This window comes from Heloderma suspectum, chromosome 3, assembly GCF_057233095.1.
Source record: "Heloderma suspectum isolate Gila_16-S chromosome 3, 16-S_ref, whole genome shotgun sequence".
Classification (NCBI taxonomy): Eukaryota; Metazoa; Chordata; class Lepidosauria; order Squamata; family Helodermatidae; genus Heloderma; species Heloderma suspectum.
The window spans coordinates 282,667,811-282,689,431 of record NC_139460.1 but is presented as its reverse complement, the minus strand read 5'-3'; the positions used below and the strand labels follow the sequence as shown (position 1 = coordinate 282,689,431).

At 44.8% G+C, this 21,621-nt stretch overlaps 1 protein-coding gene across 1 annotated transcript in view; it reads left to right on the top strand.

Moving 5' to 3' along the window:
* Positions 1-11,488: 11,488 nt before the first annotated feature.
* The window catches only part of DOCK10 (dedicator of cytokinesis 10), a 293,838-nt gene continuing 283,705 nt past the window's right edge, over positions 11,489-21,621 (top strand). Inside the window, exon 1 of the mRNA XM_084847129.1 lies at positions 11,489-11,897. Within this exon, the coding sequence (XP_084703255.1) occupies positions 11,769-11,897 (129 nt within the window). The 5' untranslated portion in view covers positions 11,489-11,768. The remainder of the gene's footprint in view (positions 11,898-21,621) is intronic.

Sequence of the window (21,621 nt, the reverse complement as noted above, 5' to 3'; positions counted from 1 at the left end):
TTGAAGTGGCAAATCACAGATGGTATAATCTGGAACATTACAAACCGACATGTTGCTTGTGTTCTGAACCACACAGTTAACTTTAGCATGATTTTCCCCCCTAGCATTCAAAATCCACAGAAGAATATTCCAAAAGAAGAAATACCAGCAGGTTCTGCTAGAAGGAACAATTACTTCCATTATTCCTAGGAGAAAGGAGTTTGGGTAAAATTTGGTTTTGTTCATCAACTTTCCCTTAGGAGTGTTTACCGTTACGTGTAAAGGACCCTCTCCCCCAAGATACGTTTAGTTGAAAGAAGAAGAAAAGGCTATTCAAAATAAGAAAAAAGCTGGTATGTGTTCTACCAGTGTTCATAGTAACTTTGGGGCATTATCCTTAGACAAGTATTTTAGGGCACAATTGTATTGAGATAGATGGTTGCCTCCGGCTTCAGAGGAAGTCGGAGATGACCACCTATCCAATGCAGGGTAGCTGAAGAACGGAGGAGAGGATTCCTTCTATGATCTTGGCTGCCCTGCAGTTTGCCTTAGATGCCTGATTTCGGACATCTCAGTGAGGCTTTGGGGAGGGGGCAGGAACGGGGCTAGAGACCCCATAAGAAGGTGTCTAAAACAGCTTCTGTGGTCTCCTCCTCTCCCCGCCCCCGGGGATGCCCCTTTTTCTCCCTGTCCATGCTCCATGTTACGAGCACAGACAGGCATGGAGGGGCAGCTGCCATGATTCCCTCCATGCTGGCTACAAGAGGGAGGGGTTGGGGAGCACAGCTTCCTGGCTCTGAGCTCGTAGTGCTGTCTACGAGCTCAGAGCTGGGAAACTGGAAAATCCTATCTCCCCCAGATGCCGTCTAGGGAACATAGGATTGCTCTCTTAGTGTTTTTCCCCCTACAGAGAGTTAATCTCATCTATGAAAAGATGTGTACAACGCCTCTTGTCAGGAAGCCTATATGTGAACCATAATTAATAAGTGATGGGTTACTCATTTTTTTCCTGCATGGGAATTATTTCTATATTTTTAAAAAAATGTAATCTGAGAAGAGACCCGGAAGCTGATTGCAAAATAAGAACCAGTAGTAACTCCCTCCCAGCAAGCCCTGCTTTACATACAACAAGACAAGTAATGGAACAAGCAATAGGCTACAGATACGTATGGGCAAAGGAGGCCAACGTTTGGATGCTTTATATTCCCATCTTGATGGATCTATTTTTGCTAGTCAAAAACTGGAGAACTGTCTTAACTTGATTAAAAAGCAGGAAAATCATTCATGTGGAGTCATTCATATAAGGACATAAGAAGAGCCCTGCTGGATCTGACCAATGGTTTATTTAGGCCAATATCCTGTTTCCCATGGTGGTAGGCTGGCGGCCAAACAGATGCTTCTAGGAAGCCCACAGGAAGGATATGAAGGCTCTCTCTCTTGTTCTTTCCAGCAGCTGGCTTTCAGACACCTACTGCCTCTGAGCCTGGAAGTACGCATCTTGACTAGACTAGTAGCCATTAGACTTATCCTCCATGAATGAGTCTAATTGACTTTTAAAGTACCCTGACTGGATTCAAAAGATCATTTCTATAAATTGGTACTCATTTTATTGTTAAACTAATAATCAACTAGAACCAAAATATCCCCCCCCCCAAAGAAAAACACTTTAAAACTGGATGTATTACTATGGAAATAGGGATATTAACATTGCCTAGTGACACGTGTTGTTATCCTAGATAATGCAGTCATGTAGGAACACAATGGCTGGATTAACCATTGGACTATCTCAGGGGGTGCACTAGCTAGCCTAGTTTTCCAGCTTTCAAGTGAAAAAAGAGCAAGTCTCTAGTCCTTGTAGAACCCAAGTATGAGACAAAGATGAATAGGTACAATTCTGTATGAGAGAAATGAGCCTGATGCCACCTTTCAGTGTGTTTAGCCAATGAGTGATGTCACTGCTATGACTGACATTTAGCTGTAGACATAAGTGCACAGTGATCACTAGATGATGGTCTAGTGTAGATAATTTCCACTAAAAGATGTAGTAAAAATGTGTTTGCGTTATTGTTGCACATACAGTCTCTGTCTTAGGGATGTCAGAGAATTCCGCCACGGATCTCGGTGAGGCTGAATGCCAGTGCATTCGGCCCCCCGAAATCTGTGGCGGAATGGCCTGCCACCCCCCCCGCCCCCCGTGGATCCCCCCCCCCCGGGACAAGACTTACCTGGGGCGGATCTTCCGGGTGGCGGCAGCTCCGGCGGCAGCTGCAGTGGTGGCGGCGGCCGGTCTTCCGACCGGCTGCTGCCACCACCATTTCCAGGCTTGTGGGAAAAAAAAGACGTGATAGGCTACGTAAAGATTTACGCAGCCTATCATGGCTAGGTTTAAAAAAGAAGAAAAAAAAGACATGATAGGCTACGTAAATCTTTACGTAGCCTATCATGGTTGGGGGTGGGTTTTAAAAAAAAAAACGCGTACGCAAATGGCGGCGGCTACAGCCGCCGCCATTTGCATTCCTTCTTTTCATCGTCTTAATCTATGTAAGTATTTACGTAGACTATGATGGCGAAAATCAAGGGGAACGCAAATAGCGTAGCGGGCGCTATTTGTATCCCCTTTTGATTCGCCTTTTGATTTGTGTCCCCTTTTGATTTACGTAGGCTAAAACAGTGAATGAAAAAGGGACGCAAATAGCGCCCGCTACGCTATTTGCATTCCCCTTGATTTTCGCCGTCATAGTCTATGTAAATATTTATGTAGATTAAGACGGCCAAAAAGAAGGAACGCAAATGGCGGCGGCCGTAGCCACCGCCATTTGCGTACATGGTTGTTTTTTGTTGTTGTTGTTGTTTTACCCAGAGCCCTCTGTGGCTGGAAATCCAGCTGCGGATGGCTCTGGCCTGGCCGGGCTGGGCCTGGCCGGCTGCTCTGCAGACCTGCTGCGGAGCACAGCCGGCCGTTCGAGGATTCCGGGGGGAGGAACGGAGCGCCTCCCCCCCCATCCAGGATTCCGGGGAGAGGGACAGAATGCCTCCCCCCCACCATCAACATAATCCCCGAAAGGTAAGTCACTTTCATACATCCCTACTCTGTCTGTGTGTGCGCACATGCAGAAATGTCATGTGTGAATTCAGTTCTGGGGATAGAATGGAGGGGGGGGGGGCTACAGACAGCTAACCCCAGGGCCCATCATGACCTTGATCTCACACTGAGGAACACATAAAATATACTGCATATTAGATCTATTTAACTAGCATGTATAATACTGGTGAGAACTCAACCATTTCTATTTGCATTTTATATCAATCCCTAAAGTTCTGGTATTTGGGGGGGAAATTCAAGAAATGCTGAACAACAACAACAACAACAATGCATACTGTACAGCTATCACTTTCTGATTGCTTCCAGAAATAAGTTCTCAAAAAAAGTGGCTTGTACTGACCATATAAATGCTACCATCACATTCGCTGGAGGATCCAAACAATGCATGGTGTGCAGCCTCAGAGAGCCCTGGGGCTCATTGCTTTGTGCCCAGGCCCTGTGTTTGAAAATTAATGCTAACTGAATTAGAATAGCCAGAGATAGCTCTGGGATAAGCTAACACTGAATTTAAATTCCAGAGCTTTGGCATACAGTAATGTAGCCCTGGGGCTCCTTTGAGTCTGTGTCTTCCATCTCTTGACTTTCCTTTTATAAGTGTCCGAAGTAGGATAGATTATGCACGCATGCTCCAGCTTCAGACAGGCAGTGACGACTTGCTGTCATTCAGGCACAGGCAGTTGTGAGAAACAGGAGTGCCACAAGGGCATGGATTCCTTTCTGCCCTGAAAAACAGACAACTGACCATCTATAGATAATTAAAAAGTGATACATGAGACAGAAGACGTCATTCCATTATTGACAGCTGAATATTGTTTCTGTTTAAAATATTTATTTACACCTAAGCGCTTACAAACAATTTCACAAGGTTTGTACACAGCTTTTGTTGTTGTTGTTGAAACCCTTTGATTACCAATGTGTGATTATTTATGGTGATTTTTAGCTTAATAACGAACAGCAATATTGTCAGGGATGCAGAAAGACAGGCAATCAGGGTGCTTCCAGGTGGGGCTTTCAACGTGCAATCACCCTGTCTCATTCACGGAATTTTACAGGGGTCCAGACAGCAACATCATCATCCACTTTTAATCCTCCCAAGTTTTCCCACCACTTCTGTCTTTTTTTGCCACCAAAAACCTGTTAAGAAAAGATGGAATCGCTTCTGGAAGCACCCTCAGTCCCAAGTCACTAGCCAAGGGACAGGGGTTGCTGGATGGTTGCCCACCTCCATCTCAGCAAGAACGTCAACTGGTGAAGGTCAGCATAGGGCCAACTGGATTTAATAGCTCTTTGCCTCATCACTTGGCTTGACAACCTTAAAAAGCGTCTCCTTTAGGTTGTCAAGCCCAGGGCTTGGGAACCTCTTTCAGCCTGAGAAGCTTTGAAAAAGCTCTCGGGGGCTGAATTCCAGCTGTGGGGCCAAAAAAGAATACCAGCTTATTGGAGCTTCAAGCTCTTGTTGCCAATAACTAAGCCTTAGGAGAGGCTTTCCAACCTTTTAGAATGGGGGAGAAATTGCACAAAAGCCAGGAAACCATCCATTGATTGGTGGTGTAGGAGAAGAGGATGGGTCCAGGGGAAGGGAGTGTGGCCATTCGGGGAACCCCAGAGGGCTGCATTTGGCCCTTCGTTACCCACCCCTCATCTAGCCCTTTAGACTGCAGGGCAGGGCCTGTGCATTTATTTTAGTTTAAGTGCAGTACTTGGTTAATGTAGGTTTCTAGACAGCTCCTAATACACTGATGCAAACCCATTAGCTTGTCTCAAGTCATCCTATATATAAATCCTAACTCAGACTTATAAGAAGAAGTAAATTTTATCCAAATATCCTAACTTTTATCCCCCTGAGTTTCTTGGTTTATATGGTGGTTACAGTCTTTGTTAGAATAAGCCACTGTCTCCTCTCTTCTAGATCGAAACATGCTGTTGATGGAATGAAAGAAAATGACAGACATTTCTGGATCCTGTTGCAGAATTTGTTCTTCACATGATCTTCCATGCAAAACAGAGCTGGCATCAGATTTTAGGTTTGGAAGACCTATTTGTAGACGTTCTAAGAAACATGATACCCTAGGCTTGCCTAGCATAGCTGTGAAAATCACCTCAAAGCCACATAAACATCTCTGAAGGATGTAGTATGGCTCCCTGCTGTTAACATTCTAAATTGTTTTGTATGTTACCTCTGAAGAAAGTGCTAGAAGTTTCTACTCTAATCATAAAAACAAAACAACAGCAACAGGAGCCTTCATTACTTATGGCATGGCTCCAAAAAGCCTATATTCTCAGAACAATTTCCCCCAACTGGTGCCCTCCAGATGAGGTGGACTACCAATGGCCATGCTGGCTGAGATTATGGGAGTTATAGTCCAACTCATCTGGAGGATACCAGTATGGGGAATTCTGCCTTAGAATTTTTCTCACTCTATAATGTAATGACATTATCAAACCGTTCTACATCAAGACTCAGAGTTGTACATTGTTATTTCCGGTAGTATTTTACATTTGCACAATGCTTGATTGTATTTATGTTGCTGGTCCTAATAACAACTTGGTGAGATATTGTACCTTTCCTCATTTTACAGCATTTTATAAGAAGAGAGGCTGAGAGAGTTAGGGCACAATCCTATGCATGTTTAAACAGAAAAAAAAGTCCTACAGCTCCCAGCATTCCCCATCCAGCATGGCCGGCTGTGGAATGCTGGGAGTTGTAGGATTTTCTCTCCCTCGAAACATGCCTAGGATTGCTCTCTGAATTGCAGGAAGCCACACAATGATGGCTGTATTACATCTTACAGTTTTATTTATTATTTATTATTGCATTTATATCCCGCCTTTTTTCCTCTTGCAAGGAACCCAAGGTGGCTTACATTATCCTCCTCCTCTCCACTGTATCCTCACAACAACCCTGTGAGGTAGGTTGGGCTGAGAGTCTGTGACTGGCCCAAAGTCACCCAGTGAGCTTCCATGGCCAAGTGGGGACTAGAATCCGGATATCCCGGCTCCCAGTCCGTCACTCTCGCCACTACACTACACTGGCTCTCAGTTTAACACCTAGGTTCTCAAATTGTGGGGTGAGAACCTCTGAAGGGTTAACCAAGAGAAGGGATAGGAGACCCAGGATGAAAGGGATCTGTCCCAAACAACTGTTTGACATTGCACCCACCACTATCACCTCTAAGGAAGAGATAAGTCTCCCAAAGGCCATGTTGGTTGAGATGATGGAAGTTGTAGTCTAACTCATATGGAAGATTTGGGGATAGCACAATATTTCCATGGCCCCATCCCTCCTTGGGTGGTTATCCTGACAGCAAACTGTGAGATCAAGCAAAAAGGCTATATACAACCCCTCCCTCAAATAACCTGGAGAAAAATTCTTGTAAAGGAGAAGATTTTAAATAAGGCCCAATTCATATGTTACCAGTAGTAGCGTGAAAGCTGCTGTGGCATGGATGAACTCATTCTGCTCCAGTCATAACTGAAGGAACAGATCATGGAGTGGTGTGAATTGGGAGTAACCACATTGTCATCCCTGACCATGAGGGTGTTTCCACCAGTGATTTACTCCAAGCTGGCTGCGTGTTGAGGTCATTAGGCATAGATGATGTCATGGCCATCCAGCAGCCACTCCAGAGTTTATCAGGGAAAAACTGAATTTCCTGAGACTGCTTAAAGGTCAATTCTTTTCCTTAAGTCAGGTTCTCCCTGGTATAGCTGTTGTATGCCCCAGCCCCCGCATTTAGCTCTGGTATGCTAGCCCTGCCCAGGGGTATGCCTTTCACCATGATCCCAGTCAAGGGGTGTTTCCTCCCATTGCGCTGAATGAGGTTTGTGCTCTGAATGCCCACAGAAATTTCAGAGAACCCCCTCAACTGACAAGGCACAGTGTGATCTCAAGGCTCCAATTCTCTTTTGTTTGGTTTATTGCCTTACGAAGAAACTACATTGATATTATGTTATAGAGATCCTGCGGGTTAAAATGGGGGCGGGTTTCCATCTTTGTGTCTACTGCTCTTTTTCCCACAACAAATCCATCAGTGTCTCCTCAGAAGTAACTCCCATTGTGGTCAATGAGATCCTGTTGGTTAAAATGGGAGCTGGTTTCCGTCTTTGTGTCCCTCCCTCCCCTCTTCACAGCACAAGTATATGCGTGCATCTGGACTTTCAGGGGAAAGAGGGGAGAGGGGGGGAAGCCGGGAAGCCTCTCTTATTGGTTGAGCAGCCCCTGCCAGTCAGATGATGTACACTCCAACCCCCACCCCCACCAGGAAGCATGTTCTGTGAAGTGATTTTTACTGGTCCGGAGAATCTGCTCATGGAGCCCTGCTTGCAGCAAAGCCAATTTTTAAAAAATCTGGTACTCCTCCATTAGCATCTCCTTCCATTGTTGTGGAAACACAGCCCATAAGATCCACTTCCTTCAAATCATGATATTTGAACTGCAAGAGAGCAGCCATACCACACTTCCCCCCTCCCCAGTGCTGGTAACACAAGAACTGGGCTTGTGTGTCTGTTGTTTTGTTGAACTGGGTGGCAGAGGTTCCTCACTGATTAACGTTACATTTATGCAGCTCACTGCATCCCCATTGCTTTATCATCCCATGCTGGCTGGGATTGTTTAGCTTGGAGAAAAGGCGAGTAAGGGGAGACATGACAGAAGAGTACAATATTATGCATGGTGTGGAGAAAGTGGATAGGGAGAAATATTTCTTCCTCTTTCATAATACTAGAACCTGGGGTCATCCCAAGAAGCTGATTGGTGGGAGATTCAGGACAGATAGAAATACTTCTTCACACAGCACATTAACTATGGAATTTGCTATCACAAGTCATAGTGATGGCCACCAATTTGTAAAGCTTTAAAAGGGGATTAGACAAATTCCTGGAGAAGAAGGCTATCAATGGCTCCTAGTCCTGAGGGCAATGTGCTACCTCCGCAACCTGAGGCAGTATGCCAATGTACACCAGTTGCTGGGGAACATGGGTGAGAGGGTGCTGTTGCACTCAAGTCCTGCTTGTGGGTTTCCTGTGGGCAGCTGGTTGGCCACTGTGTGAACAGAATGCTGGACTAGATGGACCTTGGTCTGAACCAGCATGGGTCTTATGTTCCTATGACTGGGAACGTATGATCAGGTAAGACTTGTTGGTTTGTTTTAATAATGCCTCCAGATGGAGGGCTCCTACCACCAACCATCAATAGACATTGTGCAGCTATTCTATCTTTTCCTCCTTAACAGACTTTTTTATGAAAACAAAAATCACCTCCATATATATGTGAATAGTATGATAGGCTGCAGCTGCCTATCTTATCTGTATGTAGTAGTAAAGTGTGTGAATAGGCACAACAGTCACTAGCCCTGTTGACGTGTTGTGTGTGTACGGTACACATGCATACAATGGAGCAGGATTGTGCCTGCTGGCCCCACACACTGTTCAGGGTAATGTTGTGGCAGATCCTACACATGTATATATTATGTGCACATAGCTGTGTCTGGTGATTGGGAATCTTCCAGAGGAGGGATCCCAATCATGTATAAAGAGCTTATGCACATCATTTTTATGAGCTTACACTCTTTGCTGATGATGTTATGTTGAATGCACGTGGCCGGTAGTGGGATCAATCCAATTCCTCCTCCATCCACACATTCACTTTTCTGTGTATAGCGGCTAAAGCAAAATATGAATCCAGTTTTCCAAGGTCTGAGTCCAACTCACTAGCCAGTGTGACTCAGTGACTCTTAAAAACATTTTATATGAACTCTTTTATAAACTGGAATCTAGCCAGCTACATAGGTAGATGGTGCTCCAGAGAATAGCGGCAAAGAGTGTGAGAGAGTGCTCCTAGCACTACCAATCAAAAGACATTGTGCAGCTATATTCTGTGGTAAGAAAGAGTGCTTCAGGAAAAGGTTTGCATCATGCAATTGCCCTGCCTCATTCATAGAATTTTACAGCAGGTCCAGATATTTCACTTGTAACTCTTCACTTTTGTCTTCTTTTCATAAAAAAATTAATTATGGAGATAAATACAGAGTCATTGCACAGTCTTTGGATTGGCTAGGAGCCATTTGTGTGGAAGCACCCCCCAAAGATGGAAAAACGGGTGGGAAAACATGGGCAGGTTACAAATGGAGGATGATGTAAAGTGCTTCCAGACTGAGGGTTCATAAGAACATAATACATAAGAAGAGCCATGCTGGATCAGACCATAGGTCCATCTAGTCCAGCATTCTGTTCACACAGTGGCCAACCAGCTGCCTGTGGAAAACCTACAAGCAGGACATGAGTGCAATAGTACCCTCCCACCCATGTTCCACTGCAGTGGGATTAGGCATGGCAGAGAATTCCACCACAGATCTCGGTGAGGCCGAATGCCAGTGCATTCGGCCCCCTGAAATCTGTGGCAGAATGAAGCCCCCCTGCCCACCCACCCTGCAAAATGGGCCTGGAATGGAGCACTTACCTGCTGCTGTCTGCGCTGCGTTGTGAATGGCGGCCGCATTTGCGGCCATTTGCTTCTTTCATATAGCTGTGATAGGCTACGTAAATACTTACGTAGCCTATCACAACTAACGCAGGGACGCCATTTGCGTCCCTGCAGAAGCCGTGATAGGCTACATATTTACATAGCCTATCACGAAAAAAAAACAGCTAACGCAAATGGCGGTGGCTACAGCGGCCGCCATTTGTGTTCCCTTTTTTTCCCGCCGTGATAGGCTACGTAAATATTTAGGCGGAAAAAAATAGGCGGAAAAAAAAGGGAACGCAAATGGCGGCCGCCATAGCTGCTGCCATTTGTGTTCGCTGTTTTTTTTTCGTGATAGGCTACGTAAATATTTACGTAGCCTATCACAGGCCGGCGTAGGGACACAAATGGCGTCCCCTACACAGGACGCCATTTGCGTCCGCACCAGCCCAGCAGTGGCTGGAGGCCCTGCTGTGGGTTGGCCTGGCCGGTGGCTCTGCAGCCTGGCTATGGAGCGGGGCCAGCCAGGCAGGATTCCGGGGGGGAGGAACGGATCGCCTCCCCCCCGTCGAGGATTCTGGGGGGAGGAACGGATCGCCTCCCCCCACCTGCGGAATCCAGCGGAGCCAGGTATGCAGGGTTTCGTACACCCCTAAGTGGAATGAACATAGGCATGCTGCCTTACTGGAGGTAGCATACAGACATCAGGACTAGTAGCCATTTATGGCCTTATCATCCATGCATTTGTCCAATCTTAAATCAGAAGGCATTGTGCAGCTATTCTGTCTTTTTCTTCTATGGATGGTGCGGGTGCCTGATTGGGTCCAAGAGTCTGGCGGACTCCCCCTGCCCGTACACCATGTGCTGAGCCCCTGCCCAACAGCCCCCCCCCCCCGCTCGCTGAGCTGCCTGCACTCACCCAGGACCCATCTGCGAGCATCATTTTGCAGAAGAAAATGGTGATCACGAATATGTGCACATCTAGTCTTATGCAAAATGGTGCTGTGAACGGCCCATTTACACAAGGTTACAAGTATCTTGGGTATATGGGCCATTCATGCTGCCATTTTGCCTAAGACTAGATGTGCACATATTCATGATTGCCATTTTCTTCCACAAAATGGTGCTTGTAGATGGGTCCTGCGTGAGTGCCCGTGGCTTGGCAAGCAGGGGGGAGGTCGAGCACGGGTCCAGGGGCATGTGAGCAGGGTCGCAGCAGGCACCCAGAGGGCCTGGACCGGGGGGGGGGGGGGGGCTGGCCATCCCTATTTGTTTCTGAATGACTTTTCTGTGGTAAGAAAAAAGGCTGACGAACCAGTGGGAAAACACAGGAGGATTACTAGTGGAAGACAGCGACATCTTGACACCCGTGACCCATCATTCTAAGAATGAGAAAAGGAGATAGCGCAATAAAAGCTTCCTCTGGAAGCACACGTTGTCTGGACTCTGTGAATGAGGCAGGGCAATTGCGCAATAAAATCCTTGTCTGGAAGCACGGAGAAGAAAGTGTGGGCATTGCAGTACAGCACTTCGCAAGAACACACGGGTGCATGTTCATTCCCCCCACTCCTCCGCGTAGCAAAGAAGGAGCACTTGAGAGGCGTTCAAGCGGGGCAAGTGAGGGGGAGAGAGGCCCAAGAAAGCCAAGTGGCTTGAGGCGAGGGGCGCACAGTTGGCGTGAGGCTGACATTTAAAGCATCTGAGAATTTATCCGGAACGGTGCTGATTTCTTGACCCGCAATCCCACTTACTCCGGCGAGAAAGGGCTTAATATCCCGCCTGGAAGCTGAGCTGGAAGTTCTAAGCCCCTCTCCAGGGTCTGCAGCGAAGTAGCGGCCGCCCCAGCCTGTGGCGCGGCACGGCGGGGAGGTCCTGAACAGCCGTCAGCCAAGGCAGCCGGGCGAGCGCGGTGGCTGCTGAGGGGAACGGAACCTCTCCCCGCCCCACGTCGGTCATTCTCCGGAGTTGGCTCCAGCGCCGCCGTCCCCGCTCCGGCGACTCCAATGCGAAAGGCTCCGCGCTTTTCCAACTCCCTCGAACTTGGAGCTTCGAAAAAGTGCCGCGGGCGGGGTGGGGGTGTCACGCCTTCCCGCCGGGGTGGGGGGAAAGAAAGCTCCGAGTTCCGCTTCCTGGAGGCGTCTTGCCGTGGCCGGGAGAAGGGCTGTGAGCGGGGAGCGCCGCCCGTCCCCGGCTGCTGAAGGACTGCCCCGCCAGTCTCGCTCGCAGATGGCTGGCGAGAAGACGCGGAGGTTCACCCGGAGCCTGCTGCGACCCAGCATGGCATCGGAGCTTCGCCACAGCGCAGCCGCCACCTTTGGCGGCGGCGGCGCAAACCGCTGCCGGCTCCAGCTGAGGGTGAGTTCAGTTCGCCTCTTCTGGCGAGCGCGGGAAAGGCGCGAAGAAGCGCCCAGGCGCATCCGCCGCTGCCCCGCGCGCGGGGCACCTTGGGGGTCGCCCAGGGCAGGGCCCTGGGCTTGGCGCGCGCACCACGTGGCTCGGGGGCCGAAGTGGCGCTGCTGTGCGGGGAGAGGGGCCGCTTCGGTGGTGGCGAGAGGGGCGCGCCAAACGCGCCTACCCTCTGCTCGATCATCAGGCATTTTTCGCCAGAGTCCCCTTTCAGTCATGATGAAGATGATCCTTAGCATTTGTGTAGTGTTTTTTCTGGGCTTGCCCATTAATTTATCTCACTAATCCTTAAGACAAAACCACAAGTATATTGCGGGGAGGGGGCACAGTGCTGATGAAACGGAGAGATTTTCGGTTTTGCGAAAATGACAAGGCAAGTGCAATCCTAGGCATGTCTACCTCAAAGTAAGTGCCGCATGAGTTCAGTGGGAACTTACGCCCAGCTAAGTATGCATGGGATTGCCGCCTTCTTGAGTTGATGCATAGATGCATGATTTGAACGGGGGGCTTCCTGGTTGACAGCTCTCTTAGGCACTGTGCTGCATTAGCTCTCTAATTTGATAGTGCGAATGATCTTTCATATGTCATGTTCTGGGTGTTAACACCAACACTGGTAGTATGCTTCCTCTGTCGCTTGCTTGTGCGTGCTCTCTCTCTCTCCCTCCCCGATATAGCTTTATCAGTCCTACACTGAAAGTATACTTTCTAATAGTCTATCCTAGAAAAAACAATGAAGAGCCTAAAGACCAACACATTTATTATGGCATAATAAGTAGAGACCGCTTCATTGTGCATCTATCTGATTAAGTGGGCTAGTCCATGCAAGCTTGTGCATAATACATTTGTTAGCGGTATATATTTATACATTTAATGTATATTTAGCGGTATATAAATATTACAAATGAATAAATAATAGAGATTCCAGCCATCTGCTCTGATTGCACCCAAAATGTCACCCCTATATCAGTCTTCCCCAATCTGGTACCCTCCAGATGTTTGGCCTGCCAGGTGGGAATTCTTGTAGTCCAATACATCTGGATGGCACCAGATTGGGGGAGGATGCTTTTTATAAAAGATTCCATTATCTTTTTTTAACACTTGCAAAATTCCATGGTAAAATAGACAACCCATCCATCTCTTCTGACTCTTAAAACTTGCGGGTGGGGTGGAGTGGGTCATCTAGTGTGTCCCAAGTCTGGTGAGAAAATATTGTTCAATTACTGAATGTTACTGCTGTGAACGCTCAACATATGTAGGATCATTGGTACAAACTCATTTTATCTAGCAGAAGAAGTGAGTGGGTTTAGAAGATCTATTCATACCATAATGATGCAAGCTTTACCCTCACGGATTGGCAGAGTTTGCCCAAGTTTTCACAAAACTGTCTTAACTAGAGCCAGTTTTGAATGACCAAACTACCATGTGACTATTGCAACAATTGACAATTGCATTAACAACCATTTTCTTATGAATCCCTACTTGGTCATTGACATCTATGGCAGAAAGATATACATTTTTATTCCGTATAAGCATAAATGTCCCATAATAACAGGTTGTTGGTTTTTTGCTTTGATTATAGAATTATATTGTCATATGGGCAAAAATTATAACAGTGATCTTGTAACATAGTCAAGGGACTCTAATGTATGTCTTATGGTGAAGTGAAAGATTTGTTACTATTGGCAAGAGGAGAGAGCTGAAAAATGCAATATACTGCTTGGCTATTCATTTGGCATTGAGCCAAGGATTATAGTAATACGTGAACTCACAGAAGGAATTCCATCACCAAACCCATTTTCCTGTCCCCAAGCAATAGATTTCTGCCAGACCCATCTGCCAGGTTGAAATTTGCCTGATTTCATGCTGGTTTAATTTGCCCTGGTTCATTTCTTTCTCAGTTATTAGTTGTAATCTAGGCCCCCAGTGCTGGGCATATGCTTTCACTCAAGGTTGTATTGTACTATAGCTAGCAGTTCCTACATATGTATTTTGCTCAGTGTATGCAGAGACTGGAAGTCTTAAAGTGGTGGAATCATTCAGTCAATGAAGTGATGAAATCAACATGGTTTGGCATGAAAGAGTTAAAATATAGTAATGCACCAACATGTTAAAATATTGGATGAAATGTAATTATTCTCATGGATATGTAATGCTTGTTGATGTGTGACAACAATGAAAAACCCCTGGTCCAAAATTCAGTTATAATTCAGATCAGCCAGAACCTGAGAGTTCAGGTTGAATTCTGACTTTTGCAAAATTTGGCAGCCTAAATCTGCAGTCTGAATTTACAGTTGAAACACACTTAGGAAGTAAATCTCATTTTCACAGTGGGACTTACAAGTACAAATGCATAGGACTGAACTGCGCATCTATACTTACTTTTTTGTCTACAGTTACTTGCTGTTTACACTTGCTTTCAGGCCTATCTACACATACTTTCAAGCAAGCTCCATTAAAGTCAATAGAATTTACTTCCAAGTAAACATGTGTCAATGGCTGTACTCTAAGTAGGACTTAAGTTGGATTCTCCCCAAGGATTGTTTAATTCCAATGTCTAATTTAAAGCAATATGTAATTTCTTTGATACAAAAAACACAAAAGGGTGAAACATGTGAAACACCACTACTATAAGATAATTCTACCATGGATTTAAATGCAAAAAACTTTTAAGCAATTTCTGATTATCATAAACGGCAATTCTTTTAAATCTTGCAAGGGTGGTGTTGGTGGTAAAGTTCTTTTAGGTTCCAGGTACTTTCCCAAAGAAACACTTGGTGAGTATATAAAATGGGATGATGTGATCCTTGACCTGATGTGAGACTAACTGTCCAAGACATTTATATACTGCCTTATTTGCTAAAAAGCCATCAAGGCAGTTCAAGTAACACCCATTATATTTCGGGATTTACCTCCATGTTAGTCCTGCTTTTTAAGACTGCAGCCCAAATCATGTTTGGTATTATTCCTAGGTCTTATATAAAGCATTGTGCTAGTGTAAAAGTGTGAACTGTTCTAGTACTGGAAGCATTTAAAATTCACATTTTATATTTTATGCCATGATCCCAGTTATCTCTTAGACTTAGTAGAATCCAAGTAGATAGTAGCTATCAACAGAAGCCACATGGGTAATAATAAATATACACTCTTGCAGGTGTGATTCATCCAAACAAAAGAAAGTATTTCCTGCAGATACTTATCTTTGTCATTTTCAGGAATGAAAATGTATTTACAGTTGTTTAATAAAAACATAAAGGTTCAAAGAACAAGGGAACCATCCCCTTCCATTGACCAGTCATTGCCTTAAAACTGGTATTCTAAAGACTGCATTACAGAACCACATTGACAGTCTTACAAGTATCATTGAAGTTACAGAGCTCTACATACTTATTTTTTCTTACTTATTAATACTGAAACAATTTCCAGACAGGTATCCATGTTAGTCTGTTGCAGCAAAAACAACAAAGTTTGTGGCACTTTAAAGACTAACAAATTTATTATGGCATGATAAGGTGCCACAGGACTCTGTTGTATTTATAGTAGAGTTTTAAATGCCTAGCATTTAAATAGACCAGTTTTGCATATGCAGCAGAATGAGGTGGGAATTAAGTGGTAGAATGGAACACATCACTTCAGATTGCAAGAGTAGTATTGCATTTTTTAATGTATCTTCTGGAAAAAAAACTTAAACATGCAATTAGTAAACTTACACGGCATGAGAATATAAGAGCCATGCTGGATGAGACCCAGGGTCCATCTAGTCCAGCATTCTGTTTACACAGTGGCCAGCAGCTGTCGGCCAGGAAACTGCAAGCAGGACACAAGTGCAGCAGCACCCTCCTGCCCATGTTCCCCAGCAACTGGTGTACATAGCATACTGCTTCTGGTACTGGATGCAGCACACAGCCCTCAAGCCTAATAGCCATTGAGAGCCTTCTCCTCCAGGAATTTGTCTAATCCCCTTTTAAAGCCATCCAGGTTGGTGGCCATCGCTACATCTTGTGGTAGCAAATTCCATAGTTTCACTATCCACTGTGTGAAGAAGTACTTCCTTTTATCTGTGAGCGAGCAACCCATCTTGCTCATGTGCTTTTTAAACATGATGATGATGATATTTTATTCTCATCATCATCTTGCAGTTGTTTTTTTAATTTGGGAGTTCATTCAATAATGCCACCTCCACCTGTCATCTCAGGCTGTGCCATCCATTCTACCATCTCAGGATTTAACATATATTTCTGGTGCATGTGTAGGCCAGGCCAAGGAAACCACTAGTGAGGATATACTTGTATAATCTATTTTTTTTACTTTAAAGTTGCTGTGCTGAAGGAGAACTATGTAGTAAGTCCCACAAGATTGCTCAGACAATGGATTTCTGGAACCTGCTTTCTCTTGATCCAGTTTGGATCAGGCTGAGACCCCACTGGAGTCTGTTCCAATCTGACATTCATCCCTTTGGGCCCATGAAGGTTGCTGAGAGCCCTCTTCAGTACTCCTTCCTTTCCCAAACTTTCTAAGGTGAGAAGGGTGGGGGAGTGATCTCTGGAAACAACCAATAGGGCCTCTGCCCTCAGTCTGTGGATGTTGGCATGAGCAGTAGTGCCCTGGATGTGGGATATACAAATTAAATAACAAACCCAAAGCCGCAGATCAGCTGGTTCTCATGATTGCCAGCATGGTTAACAAGCCATGATGGCTTGTTAACCACATTTGTTAACCATGCTTGTTAACCATGATGGCTTGTTAACCACGGGCACATGGCAGCCCGATTTGCTTAATTACCGTCACCAGCATGACTTATGGTGTTCTCCAAACCCAGCGAGGGTGGGTTGGTGCTGTGGTTAACAAACAACTCCAGAACCCTAAAACAGCCCATAGGTTCTGGGTGGTTTGTTAACTACAGCAGCAACCCACACTTGCTGGGTTTGGACAACACAGTAAATTGTACCAGCAAAGATAATTAAGCAAACTGGGCTTGCATGTGACCAGCACGCACAGTGTGGTTAACAAGCCACCATGGCTTACTAACTGTGCTGAGAATCATGCAAAACTGGTCATACTCTCCCTGTTTGCGTTTCACAACAAGCCACCACTGGTTAATTTACCCACAGGGCTCTGTAATGTGCACCAGCTGCCTTTCTGCATATGCAAGCCATGGTGGGGGCACATTGCAGCGTGTGTCATGCAAGCCGGGTGAGGGTAGGTTATTGGTGAGGTTACCATATTGTGAGAACCAGATCACTGTCAGCTATTTATTGAAGAATCTGGTTCCATATGTGTTTCAGGCTGGGGTTGTTCTTCTGGGACAGAATCTATACAATTATGTAATACTTTATCAATAAACTCATCATATTGTACAAATTGTACAAATGATATAATTAGCTGCAAACTCATTTTATTTAAAACTATTATTAGTAAAGGTAAATTGTCCAGTATTTAATGTCTCATCAATACTGATACCTTGGATAATTTTGTTTTATTATTAATGTTGTCAGTTGTTTTCTGGATATAGAATATCACATGTGTGCTTCATTTGGAATTGGCTATTTCATGGATTTGTCGGTTTGTGATTTATAAAACTGTATTTACAAGCCTATTTTGATTTGTAATATGGAAGTACAATGAATTTTAAAAACTGATATGCTTCTGTGAGACATTTTTTGGAAAAAGATATGTTGTTGCATCAGCAGGAAACCAGAGAGAGAGAGAGAGAGAAAGCTGCTTGCAAGTACTGTTTTGGAGTATTGGGTGCCCTGTACATCTTAAGTCTGTTTATAGATAATATAAACCCTTTAAAAGTTTGAAACAGAATAAAACCAAAGTAAAAACCAGGGTAAAAGCCAGCAGCATTTTAAAGATCTAAAAACATTGGAAAATAAAAAAGGTCATTACATGGCGCTGAACTGGACTTCATCCAGTCCTATTTTGAATCAATTTTAAGTCAGAATTTATCTAATTCAAATGGATCTATTCTGAATTGGGTGTAAAGGCAGAAGGATCCCTGCCCATCTCTATTATAGTTTCAAGGGACATTTTCCCCTTTTCAATTATATTGCATTCTAAATATGTTTATTGCACAATCACAATGTACTATATTTATCTGCAGTTCTCAACTGTTTGACCGAGTGTATGGCTAAGCTTATGTGAATATTATGTATGTTAAAAGAAAAACCTGTCAGTTCACAAACCAGTATGAGTTGTACTCTACACATTAGAAAAATTTCCAAACACATCATTCATTGCAATGGATTAAATAATTTGTGGAGAAATTTAACTTTCTAGATTATACCATAACTGTTTACATTTTATTGTGTGTGAATGATTTTTCTCTTTCAAAAATTGTGTGGGATATAAGAGGACTTTTATTTCACCCGCTCTTGTTATTATCTGTGACTGAATTTTGTTGCTACATAAACTGGCTCTGAAGGTTTGCCCCCTTCTTGTTTGAAGTAGATTTAATTGGAAAAAAGACTAGTTTATTAATGTTGGAGCTTAGATGTTATTGGGAAATGTTGGAAATATTTCTCTAGTCTAGAGCTTTATATATTATCTATTTATTTAAAACATTTGTATTCTGCCCTATATCATTAAGATCTCAGGGCGGCATACAGATAAAATCAATTTAAACAGTATAAAACAATAAATAATTTAAATAGTTAAAAACATATTAAACCATTAAACAAGGTAATAACATTTAAAATCTAAAACAATACAACTGTTAAAACAGTGTGCTACTTCAGGGAATGCATTCAGCCCTCAAAGGCTTTGGTAAAAAGACATGTTTTTATTTGGTGCCAAAATGAAACCAATGTATGTGCCAATTGGGCCTCTGAGGGCATTCCACAACTGGGGTGCCACAGTAGAGAAGGCCCTCTCCTACGTCCTACCACAGTGTATGTTTCGCAGAGGAGGGCCCCTCCAAACAGATCTCAGTCCTTGAGCAGGCATATATAGGGAGAGGCGCTCCCTCATATATCGAGGTACCAAGCCGCTTAGGGCTTTAAATGTCCTCACCAGAACCTTGAATTCCGACTGGAAGTGTATTGGCAGCCAGTGCAATTCCTTTAAAAGTGGTGTTATATGATCTTTATGAAATGTTCTGATCAGCAATCTAGCTGCTGCATTTTGCACTAGCTGCAACTTCTAAGTCATCTTCAAGGGCAGCTCCACATAAAGTTCATTGCAGTAGTCTAATCGGGAAGTTACCAGCGCATGTAGTACTGTGGCTAGGTTCTCCCTGTCAAGGAAAGGCCATCGCTGGTGAATCAGCCAAAGCTGGCATCAAGTATTCCAAGCCATGGAGCCTACTTGGGGCTCCAGTGACAGGCATGGGTCTAGGAGTACTCCCAAGCTATGCACCTGCTCCTTCAGGGGGAGTGCAACCCTGTCCAGGACAGGACGCTTATGCAATTCCTGGACTCAGGAACCACCAGTCCACAGAGCTGCTGTCTTGTCAGGATTTAGCTTCAGTTTATTGGCCCTCATCCAGCCCATTATAGCTTTCAGGCACTGGTCCAGCACCTTCACCACCTTAGCTGACTCTGACAACAAGAATAAATAGAGCTGAGTACCATTGGCATACTGGTGACACCCCACCCCCAAACTCCTGATGATCTCACCCAACGGCTTCATATATATGTTGAACAGCATGGGGGATAGAATAGAACCCTGTGGCACCCCACAGCTTAATAGCCATGGGGTAGAACAGGAGTCCCCCCATTATCACTCTCTGGAATCGGCCCTGTAGGTAGGAGCGGAACCACTGTAACACAGTTCCCCCAGTGCGCCCATCCTGCAGAGCCAACCCAGTAAGATAACATGATCAATGGTGTCAAAAGCCACTGAGAGTTCCAGGAGGATCAACAGGGTAGCACTCCCCCTGTCTTTCACCCGGAGTAAGTCATAAGTCAGAGCAACAAAGGCCGTTTCAGTACCATACCCTGGCCTGAAACCAGACTGAAATGGGTCCAGATAATCAGTTTTATCCAAGAACATCTGAAGCTGCCCAGCCGCCAGACGCTCAAGCACCTTGGGCCAAAAGGGGACATTAGCGATGGGGCGATAGTTCTCACATACCTCTGGGAATGCCATATACACATCTGGCATTCTTAGGCATTTTTTCTTTCTCACTCCTCTCTCACAACATCTCCTGAAATAGCTCCTACAGTGCACCTATTAAATTAGAAGCACCACATAGCCACAAGAGTGACTAATCTGAAAGTACCACACAAAAACCTAAAAATGAACCCTACAGATATTGCTGTGTGAGAAATAACAATAGAGAGTGAAACACCTATGAGATACACACGGGGGTGGATGGGACACTTATAACACACAGCATAACATCCACCCCTGAAACCAAGAAACCGTAAAGACATTGTGGTTGCATCATATATAATACGCTGCCTGAATAAAAACTACCACCTTTCTAGCCTGCCCTTTTTGTGCAACTGATGAAGAAGGTTGACTGTGAGCACGACAATAAAGCAGGGAGGCCCATTCGTCACAAACAGTGAATGGCCATGGAGGCTGCTAAACAGTGAATCCATGTGGCAGGGGCTCTACTATACATTGAGTTGTCTGCCTGCTACAGTTTGTTGCATGGATCAGCAGCACCCCCCTGTGTACGCAGCTACATTTTAGGACTAAGGGTCAAACTACATGTGATGTTAATTCTCATAGCCTGTAGCTGAGCCATAGCTTTTTAAATTACTCAGAGTAAGTGTGCATGACCCCAGTTCAGATTGGGACCAGTGCAGACTGGGAGGAGAGGATTAAATCTTTCCCCACTCGCCCATTTGCTTCCTGAAATTCTGTCCCCCATGAAAGAATTAAAAAGAAAAGAAAAATGTCTCGATTGAAGTCAACAGATTTTTTTTTTTTTTTAAGAAATCCCACACGGGGGCTGAAGGATTTGGGGAAGCAAATGGGAAGTGGGGAGGTTTAATCCTTCCCGGTGCATGCTGGGCCCAATCTGAATTGGGGCCATGCACACTTGCTCTAAGGTAAAAAAAGAGAAAAAAAGATAAGGCTCAACTATACACTACATACTTAACATATAGTTTGACCCTGATATGTATGGCCAAGTGTTGCACGTGAACAGTTTGTCACATGGAGTACCTCCCACATGTATGTAATTGCAGCAACCTCAGTGGTGCTTATGGCTTGTCTGGTGTGGGTTATGCAGTGTGATCCTATGCGTGTTTACTGAGAAATGGGTCCTACTGTATCCAAAGGGATGTCCTCCCATATAAGTGTACATAGCATTGGAGCCTTAGGCCGCAATCCTAGACTTGCTTACTAGGGAGTAAAACCCTGTTGTACACAGGATTCCAGTGATAGGTGACTTGCATTCTTCATCTGTTATCTACATAAGAGGAAACAAAGCAGGAATTTGTGCTTAGTTCAGTCCACCAAGCACCATTTTGGTGGACTGAACTAAGTCCACCAAAAAAAGCACCAAGCACTTCATTCATTTTGGTACAGAAGCCCCACTGAAAGGAATGAAGACTGTGCAGCAGCGGTGCTTGGCAAAAGGCTCCCTTTCCTTGTTTCGGTGAGCCTCTGCATTCTCCTCCCTGTTAATGTAGCTGCTGATGCGGGGTTATGCTAGGAAATTTCAAAATGGACAAGGAAACTCATGTTTGCTTTCACACTGAGTAATTAGACACTGCCG